This window comes from Tribolium castaneum, chromosome 8 (assembly GCF_031307605.1).
Source record: "Tribolium castaneum strain GA2 chromosome 8, icTriCast1.1, whole genome shotgun sequence".
In the NCBI taxonomy this organism is placed as follows: Eukaryota; Metazoa; Arthropoda; class Insecta; order Coleoptera; family Tenebrionidae; genus Tribolium; species Tribolium castaneum.
In genome coordinates this window covers 12,998,017-13,008,704 of record NC_087401.1, presented here as the reverse complement: position 1 = coordinate 13,008,704, position 10,688 = coordinate 12,998,017, and the positions used below count along the sequence as shown (strand labels likewise).

The window sequence follows — 10,688 nt, the reverse complement described above, 5'->3', positions numbered from 1 at the left end:
GCTCAGCTCCCGTCTTCTGTAGCTCAGTTATTAGTAAAGATGGGCCTTTGATATATTGTAGACATTATTTATACTCTAGGACGCATTTTAGAAAAATTTACTAAGTATCCAAAAAAGTATGACGCCATAATAATATATTTGTTAATGACAAGCTATTATTTTTAAATTTATTTATTTTTATTTATTTATTTCTAAAATTATTTTTAAATTGGTTTAGGGATTACTGTTAAAGAAATAAAAACCAAAGAAATCGGTTTTCCACATAGTACCGAAAATTGATAAAAAAATTACCCTTTTATTTTGCTTATTTTAAATGGTAACCCCTGTAAATTTATATACCATTCGATGGGGAAACAGAAAATGAACGATTTTTCTTACAACAACCCTACGGAAATTTTAACACATTCTGAGTTATTTGATAAAAACTTGTTTTCTCAAGTATTTTAATGAATTAAAGGTGAGGATGGTTCTAACCCCTTTTTTCCAATTTACTAGTGAATTGGTTGAATTTAAAATAATTGGCGTCGAGACAGTTTAACGCTCGAGCGCCCTCTTTGTTACGCTGCTGTACTATTCTTTCGGGTTCAGAAAATCTTGCGATTCGTCTCCTAACCTATAGTCCTCCGTAGTATGCGTTGTAACTATTTCGGTTTTTTGTCAATATTTACAAACAATATCCAAATGCGTGTAAAAGGTTTTAATAATTTTCAAATGAACCGCACTTTAATAAAGCAAATAATTTAGCGTTAACGAAAATTTCGCCGGAAAAAAATATTTGTCACTGTCAAAAAGTTAATCAATTTTATAATATAATTTAATTTTGCCAGAAAAACACAAGGGATTCTAAAAAAAGCCTCCAAACAAACTCATAATTCCATAATTTATTGTTTTGGGGGTGATTTAATCCTGTGTTACAGCACCATCGGCCGTCTCTCTCCAACTCACTCATTGCCCATCACTCCCTCTCGCTCCCCCGCAACGTGACCCTTCCCCTCGTGCGCATGCGCCACCTCGGTAGTGTTGTGTCTCATCCGTGTGTTTTTTTCCCGTGAAAAAGTCGCGAAAAAATGCCAAAAATCACTAAAACTGCCCCAAACCCCAATCACACGCTTCGCCCTTTTGGTCTCTAGTCGAAAATTGCGCGTTTTTTTCGCCAAACGGCCGTTTTTTCGCATACGTGCAGTCCACTGTGTCAATGATGGCGGCTTGACATTTCCTCACGCCGTCAACAAATCACAAATTCGGCAAAAAGTGATGATTTTCGTGTGAATTAAGGCGAAAAAATGGCCACAGACTCGCAACAACGCTGTCCCAAGTAAGTCCCCAGCAAGGGAAAAAAACCCGGACGATTTTGTCGTCGTTTTTCAGGATTATGGTCTTTCGGCCCACTTGGGACGAGTTTAAGGACTTCAGTCAGTATATCCAGCACATGGAGTCCAAGGGGGCGCACAAGGCCGGCTTGGCGAAAGTGAGTTGAAGGTGTGTGGTGACATAACCTCACTTTGCCTTTAGGTGATTCCGCCCCCCGAGTGGGTCCCCCGCAAGTCGGGGTATGCCATTGACACGCTCGACGTCACGATTCCGGCCCCCATTTGCCAGGTGGTTACCGGAAAACAGGGGCTTTACCAGCAAATCAACATCCAGAAAAAATCAATGACCGTCCAGCAATACTGCGAGTTGGCCAACTCGGAACGCTATGCCACGCCGAGACACTTCGACTACGAGGACTTGGAGCGCAAATACTGGAAGAATATCACGTACGTGGCCCCCATTTACGGGGCCGATGTCTCGGGGAGTCTCACCGATGATACGGTCAACGAGTGGAATATCAACCGTCTGGGGACAATCCTTGACTACGTTAATGAGGATTATGGGATTTCGATAGAAGGCGTCAATACGGCCTATTTATATTTCGGGATGTGGAAAACAACATTTGCATGGCACACGGAAGATATGGACTTGTACTCAATCAATTATCTACACTTTGGGGCCCCGAAAACTTGGTATTCTATTCCGCCGGAACATGGACGACGATTGGAGCGTCTAGCTAATGGTTTTTTCCCGAGCAGTTACAAGACGTGTCAGGCGTTTTTACGGCATAAGATGACGCTGATTTCGCCCCAAATCTTGAAACAGTACTCGATTCCGTATAATAAGATTACGCAAGAGGCGGGCGAGATTATGATCACTTTTCCGTACGGATATCATGCCGGTGAGTAAGTGTGGCGTAATGTTTGAACAATTTGGCGAAACAATGGGCAAAGCTATAAAATAGTTTAAGTTAATATGCAATTGTATGGTTCAAAATTTGTTGAAACTGTTACAAGTACGAGGCATTAAAACATTACTTTCGAAGGTCAAAATGCGCAAAACTACCGGAAACTGTGACATTTAAATATAAAGTTCTTGTTTGATTTTTGTCGATTTTGTTTATGACACTAACCTATTATCACATACTTGTAATGATAAGAGTCGAGTTTTTAAGAAGCTAACTACTAATGTGAAGTTATATTGTTATTTTGACGAAAATTTGCTGTTGTTTTCAGATTTTACTTTATTATTGTTTGTCTCATAAAATTCATGTCTCCTCCTTTCTCCTCTAATAGTGTTAGACCCAATTTATTTAGTTCAATTTCAGTTTTTCAAACATTTTATTTTAAAGCAAATTTTTTTTAAAGATTATTTATATCCAACCCTATAACTCGCTTATGGTTAGTCTTACAAGAAAAATGCAAATAACTATTTTGTAGGAAATTTTATCAGCTTTAATTTTGGTAGAAAGATAAAAATTGATAGGAGTAACTGTTTTCGAGATATAAGCAAAAAACCAAAAAGAAAACTGTAACTGTTACTGAACAAAAATGTAATTCAGTTTTCAATGTTTGAGATGAAGACGAAAATGCAGCATCTAAAGACGACTCTGAAGATTTCAGTGACTTCTGTCTCCTCCTTTCTCCTCTAATAAAGTGTTGGACCCAATAAATTTGGTGTATTTTAAATCACAAGACATTTTCTGTTAAAGCACATTTTTTTTTAATTATTAATTATTTTCAAACTTATATCTCGCTTATGCATAATAAAACATTGCTTAATGAGGGAACAAAAATTAATCAGAAGTATGATTCAGTCATAAAATTTAACAGGATGTTCATGACCGATCAGTAATTGTGAATATATTTATTGGCAATATATTTTTTTATGGAAATTACAAAATTAAAATTTTGTTTGCTCTTGTTTTTGCCTTTGAAAATTTTCTGTGAAAGAAACCTGGAATGTTGTATTATTCATGAATTCTTTAGCACAAAAATGTTTTGATAAATCATTAGTACAATAAGTTCAATGATTAATAAATACTCTCTATTGTCTCGAAACTAAAGTTTTAACTGGAGAATTTTTTTTCTAAATATATAAACCGGTAAACAGCCAGCCATTCCAGAAATAATGGAGTAATTCAAAGAAGAATTGTTCGAATTTTTTTCGTTTTGTCGAAACAGTGAAGACAGTAAATAGAAAATATGAAAATAATAGTAATAATCACAAACAATCGATTTGAAGACTTCACAAGTTGCTTAAAATGAATATTTATTTTAATTTATTTCGATTTTAAAACAAACCGAAAATTTGCGAATTTTAAGGAAATTACCTTACTTCAGACAATTTCAATTAATTATTAACATTATTATTATTTTTGTGCAACGAAGAAACTAATTTTGCTAGATTTTGTCAGCACAAGATAAAATATTATCAAATTGAGACTGAATTACTCTTTTTTTTGGAGTCAGAAATTCTCTTACTTTAATCGATTTTTTGATACGAAACAAATAAATACATAAATAGAAACAGAAAGTAAAATAAATAATTTTTGTGTGCATGGTTTTCTACAATGAAAGTATTTTTTACTTAAAAACTAATAATCACAGAATTAGAGATAAATTTAATTTAAAGTATTGTTGCGTCTTAAGTTGAAGAATAAAATGTTGTATTCAACTCGTCTCCTTGTATATCCTTTCATTTAATTCATCTCATGGATCAAAAAACTGCTTGTGAATTAAAGCGTCGGATTTACACTCGAACTCGTCGAATAAATAACTATTATTATGTACATTGTTCAGAGAGATCTGGGAAAGCAACAGTTTTTATAAAAAAGTAAATAAATAAAAAGTGCGACTGTTATTTCTTACTGACATTACAGTGTCTTAAGTAATTGACTTCAAACTTTTTACCAAGATATGATTAATTTTTTTAATGGAACGTTGAAAAAAAGTTAGTTTTTGTTTGAATTACTGTCGAAATATTACCTCAAGTAAATTAAGAAAAGTCAAAAAAATTTTTTAGTCGAAACTACCAAGTTAAAGTTTTGTTTGTCTCTGAAAATTTTTGTGAAAAAAAACTGGGAACGTATTATATGAATTTATCTTTAACACAAAAATGTTTTGTTAAAATCATTAATTGAATGACGACTAAAAAGTCTCAATTAAGTGAGAACAAAAATTTTTCATTTATTTAACTGGGGAATTGATTTGATTTGAATTTTTTCTACTTACATTTTTTTAACTGTCGCTTTCTGGCCTTAAATCTTAAATCGAATAATTTCAAGCGATCTGGGTTATTTTTGAGCAAGAAAGTCAAAAGCAAGAGATTTTACATTTATTTGCGTGATTTTATCAAATTTCTGAGTGATTTAATAGTAAATAATAAACTAATTAACTAAATTTTTTGGTTAACTTTTTTTGCTCCCTGAAAGGTATTTATTTGATTAAGAAAAAACCTACAATTAATTAATACTATTTTTTTAAATAATTGGAATCGAACTCACTTTCCCGGCGCATCCACCATAATTTACCCGTAACCAAAATACAAACTTGACATTTAATAAGCCAATATTTGGCATAAGTTAGCGATGTTTTCTTGTTTTATTAGACAAAAGTTGACCAAAACGTGTAGCAATTTTCAATTTACAGTATTGTGGAAAAAAAAAGATAAAAGAAAATAAAAAAAGTCACAATATTTTTATTATTATTTTTTTTAATTTTATTTAATTTGTTGAAGGTTTCAACCATGGTTTTAACTGTGCCGAATCGACAAACTTTGCCTGCGAACGTTGGATCGAATATGGCAAAAGAGCCTCCCAATGCACTTGCAGTAAAGACATGGTAAAAATTTCAATGGACACTTTCGTCAAGCGCTTCCAAGCCGATCGTTACGAAATGTGGCTAAAAGGCGAAGACATCGGCCCCCATCCGGAAGAACCAAACAAACAAGTTGCCGCACCTTTACCCCTCCCACAAGACATCCTCTGTAATAAAAATAATGATTCTTTGCCGGCAGGACTGATCGAAGGCCAATTGAAAAAGGCCAAAAAAGCCGGCAGGATGATGAATTATTCTCAGTAAGTCTTGTGTAATTTTATTTTTGTGTTGTTTCTTTAAAACGAAATTCTAGGGATTATTCAATGGTTGATTTCCCGGCTGAACTACAGCTCCAACTGATGGAAGAGGACGATATGGGTTACGTTAACGGGGAGTTCCCCCCCGATGAACAACAATTGGAAGTTTTGGAAGATATTTGGCTGAAAGCTGGCGAAATCGAAGCCGAAGATGCGTCAATCTGTGATGCCGGTTATCGTGTCACTAATCGTCGAAAATTCCTAGCGAAAAAACGCAAACCAAAGGAACCGCGTCCGCGCGGTCGCCCACCGAAAAAACGCACCAAAGACGGCGAAGAAGAACCCGAATCGAACGAACTGACCGGCATTTACGCCCCGTGTAACAGCCAAAGTAAGAAAGTCTGCGGTCAAATTGTCGCACCTGTTGACACATCCGAACTCGTCAAGTCACTCGTGGCGCAAGAAACCAACAAACTCCTCCACCACAAAAAACACAAACACAAGCATAAGAAGTGCAAACACCACCAAAAAACCGCAACACAGACCAGCCCTGACACTGCAAACAGCGAAGTCAAGAAAGAAATCGACGACATCATCCGCAAAGCACACGAAGAACATGAACAAACAATCATGCAACAAGAGGAAAAACCACCGGTGAAACCCAGCCTCTTGAGCGAACTCAAAGCCTACCGCAAGGTGAAAGACCCGACCGACCAGTTCCGAATGGAGCCGAAGGTGCAAACCATCCATACGTCGAAAGGAACGATCACCGTGTTGGAATCACGACCGGTGGTTCCCCCACCGCCCGAAACGAAACCACCCGAACGCAAATCCCTCTACGAAGACGCGTTCCTCAATTTCCTAACGGCCAAAACCGACAAACCCGTACCTGATCTAGCCGGCGGTTCGATGCCGAATTTAAGCGAACCCGAGCCGGTGCTTATCGAACGCAGCGAACAAATGCCCAAGCTGGAGCCGGTCCCAGTCGAGGAGGCGCCAACCGTGCAAGTCAACCCGAATCCAGTGCCTCCAACCTACTACCAACGTAAACCCAATCTCATTTGGAGCAATCACAAGTACTACACCGTCAATCATTGCACGACCACCACGTACCTAAACAACGACCGCTTTTACCCAATGACAAACAACCCGATCGTGCTATTGGAGAAGGCGACGCCGAAAACGCCCGATTCGGATTCGGGCTCCGATTGTTCGTGCGAGTCGTGTTCGTGCAGCGAATGTGATGAACAGGTGGAGAACTCGTCAAACAGTATTAACGTGGTGCCGCAAAATAAAAAGCTCAATTTGGAGCAATTGAAACAGTTGACACAGCGCGTGTTGGGCGTGGAGAACGGGACGAAGTTCTACAATGATAAAATCGTCGCTTTGAAGAAGATGTTGACGATGCGACGGCGTGGACGACCGCCGAAAAACAACTCACTCGAGAAGAGGAATAACAACAACACAATGACCGATTTCCACTCGTACAATTGCAAACTTTTAGAGAAAATTGCCAAACTGACGCCGCTCGAAGCGAAAGTTAAATTAGTCGATGTTTTAAATAATTTCACCAACGATGTGCAGAATTATCTCAAGGCTGGGTTACCACTAGCTAATGTTAGTGCATTGTCGTTGGATGAGCCACCACCGAATGATGAGACCAGTGAACGGTTTCCTGTTAAATTAAATGAGTTTGTTTGGGCCAAACATTTGAACGGGCGCTTTTACAAGGCGAAGATTGTTGATATAAAAATAGTGACTTATTTTTGTGTTTACTTCCCGCTTGATCAAAGTTTTTGCAAAGACGTTGAATTGGCGGATTTGGTTGGTTGGGATCTGAAGAAAGTACCAATCGTAGGACAGAAGTTGAGAGTCAGGTGGAAAGATGGCACGATTTGTGTGGCTGAGTTTTTAGGAAAAAACAACAGTAGCATATTTACGGTGAGTGGTTTTTTGGTGCAAGTCACGAGCCGTAGGCGAGTGTCCTAATTTTTAAGATGGCTCTTTACATCTACAAGTTACCATTTTTTTTTTTTTGAAATTAATACCATTAATAGTCTTAATAATTGTAAAACTAATGGTACTTTTAATTTTTTTATATTCGCAAAAATAAAAAAGTTATGAGACCTCAAAGTCGAAAATTCGATTCTTTGGCTGTATCTGGTTAAAATTAACATGCTATTGCTATTGCACTCCTATATCTTTTATGAATGTTTAATGAACTGTTAGCCCTAAATAAAATAAATAAAATTCAGAAATCTCACGTTATAAAACCGTTTGATATCAAAAAATGAGAACGTTACAACTTTAAAAAACAAGAAAATCCTAATTTCATATCTTTGAAAACTCTAGGTTTATAATTATAAACCACATCTACTTATTCATGGAACGTATCTTCAAAAGCATTGACAAATAAAGAAATTATATTTCTGGTTATGCAAGAGTCGATATCTTTAATAAGAAGTCGTTTGTAGAACACTTATTTTTTACATATTTTTTGTACAAAACATTTTGCAAGCATCGCTTGTTCTAGAAATCATAAAAATTTTCATTAGTTAATGTTTTTATTTTTTTAAATAAAATAGTATTTTATTAATATAAATATTTCTCATTAATTTATATTTATTATTTATAAGAAATTGTCGAAAAAATCTGAAAAAATTCGAAGGCATACAGAAAGAAATAAAGCAAAAAAAATCGCAAACGCTGATTTTTGTGTGATTATTAGAATGGATTATTATTAGTTATTAGTGATTTATTACAGTATCTACTTAAACAAATTACTTCAATCATCGCCGCTAAGTTTATGTTAATTATTATTTATTCTTCAAACACTTGTTTACTAAAAAAACATGTTTTAACCTCTGACTCTTTTTGTAAATTTTATTTCATTAAACCATTTACAAACTCGTACAATACACTGTTAATTTCAAATTTCTCAAAATGACAAAAAATGACTCTTTAAAATATTTTTATTTGTTATTCAAATGAACTGTTTGATTTTTTTTACAAAGTGCACATCAATTTTATTTGAAAGTTTTTCTTAGATATGACTTGTATCCAGCAGTACTTTTCCTTGAGAAATTGTTTTTTTTTACACTCTTAATAATTACTATTTCATTATTACTTTCTTAATTTTATAACTCAAAAATACAACAGCTTGTTTTTATGAATTTAAAGTTAGCAGTTTTTTACTCTTTATTAAGAAACTTGTAACATTTTAAGCTCTTCATAAATATGGAAATTATACAAATTTATACTATGGTATCGAAATTATCCTGATACAGAATATTTTCGATCTCATGGTATTAAATTCTAGACATAAAAAAACTGGGTTAAAATTTCTTTAAATTGATTCTAGCATTCTAGCAGATTTTTTGATTCGTAATACTAGGTTTTATTGCAAAACAAAAACAAACAAAAATTTCACCATTTCTTTAATGTTAAAGTGGATATTTTTTAATTCAAAGTCAAACATCAGCAATATGCGACTGTTGAGTGGATAATACTTATATGTTCTATTTAAATTATTATAAGAATATTAACACCCAATAAAAGTCAATAACAATAAGTTTTAGGTAAGTTTAAAAAAAAAACCGGCGCATCCACCAAATTTTCATTTGTTACTTTTTACTTAAATTTCGATCAGTGTGTTGATAAATAATTTAAGAAACATATTTACATTACTAAGGACCGGTTTATAGAAGCGTCATTAATTTAATCCGCAATTAAACGCGTGATTAACTGGTTGGTTCATTCGCGTTGTTAACTTTTAGCAACGAATTAAATTTTATCAGAGCTTTCTAAAAATTGACTTTAAGTATTTAGATAAAACAAAATAAGTTCTATACAGAACCTTTTACTTTTAAGATGGTTTTATAAGTGTATTATTTACCTAAATGTTTCTCCCTAGGAGTTGTAAACCTTACAATCTCGTAATTCAAAGCAAAGTTGGTTTAATTTTTATTTAAAGGAAAGTATAAGCTCAGGTACTTAGAGTGGTCGTTTTTATTTGTCAAAGAATGTCTTTTAAAAAAATGCAACGCAACACTGATAGCAGTGAATTTTGGTGAAGAAAATATGCGTATTTTTACAACAAACAAGTTTTATTTATTATTATTTTTATTATATCTACTGACCAGACAAGATTCTTATTCTACAATGAAGTTCCTCTGACATTAAAAGATTCTAAAATCAGCAATTTTAAACATAAATACAAAATGTTTCTTACAAAATGATTTTTCTATTTTTATGTTTTACATTGTTTATTTTTATTTTTTGTTATTTCTCATTTATTCTCTGGGCCAAAACCTTGATCAGCTTTGCTGCCTTTTGGTCCAATTTGTGGCAGAAACAACTTGTAGAAAATATTAATTTTGTTATCTTATGTTTCTTCTTGTTGTAACTAATTATATCGTAACTGTTTACTGCCACAAATAATTTATTATTATTATTAAATTTTTAAATATTAAAGCTTTATTATTTAGTTTTAAAGAGTGCTCTGGGTATTTTTAATATTTGAATCCTAGATTATAAACACTATTTTAAGACACGCATAGCAACTCGCATACGCTCGTTGCATAACGAACTTGTGTTTTCGGTCTCGTATTATTAATAACTATTACAGAACCCTAATAAGTCCAATGTTTTTGATTTTTTTGGGTTATTAACTTGATTCACAATCCATGCAGCACTCGCTGGGCTCGTGCTATAAAACAATTATCCTCTACAAAATAATAACAAAAAAAATATGTAAATGTGCGTAGTGGACTTGCTGACACAAACTGACTGAAAATTTGTTCCAGGTTATGTTTGAAGATGAGTCTCGTTTGGAATTGCACAGGGACTCAATTGTTGCAGCGTCTGAATCGATATCGAAGAAAATCGCAAGTTTGAAATAGGTTAGGAATGAAATGGAGAGGCAACAGTTTGATAAATAAAAAGTGTGTGTAATAAAATGCATGAATGCGAGCATTTTGTACACAACGATAGGTTGTTTATAATTTGTTGTAAAGACTGAATTTTTGCGTTGAGGCATCATTATTTCGAGTATTTTGGACTTTTTTTTTCTTTCTTTCTTTGATTGCATTGTGATTGTTTGATTTAATTATGTACGTAAGGTTTAAGTTTAAGTGTGATACAAACATTTGTATTTATTTAACGAGTACGTGTACATACAGAATTCTATATTCTCTAGATTTTTTCGAAACATTGTAAAGGAGTAGTTGCAAGAAGTGTTGAATAAAATTTCTTCACGTTTATTGTAATACATCCATAAATCAGGCAACGCTTTTTAACCCCA

At 34.0% G+C, this 10,688-nt stretch overlaps 1 protein-coding gene across 1 annotated transcript; it reads left to right on the top strand.

Moving 5' to 3' along the window:
• The first annotated feature begins 947 nt into the window (after positions 1–947).
• LOC663231 (lysine-specific demethylase 4A) lies at positions 948–10,653 on the top strand. The gene is made up of 6 exons (XM_969288.5): positions 948–1,315; positions 1,369–1,468; positions 1,513–2,212; positions 5,050–5,389; positions 5,443–7,327; positions 10,192–10,653. The coding sequence occupies exons 1-6, from the start codon at positions 1,284–1,286 to the stop codon at positions 10,285–10,287; spliced, it is 3,153 nt and encodes a 1,050-aa protein (XP_974381.2). The 5' UTR covers positions 948–1,283; the 3' UTR covers positions 10,288–10,653.
• Positions 10,654–10,688: the final 35 nt, after the last annotated feature.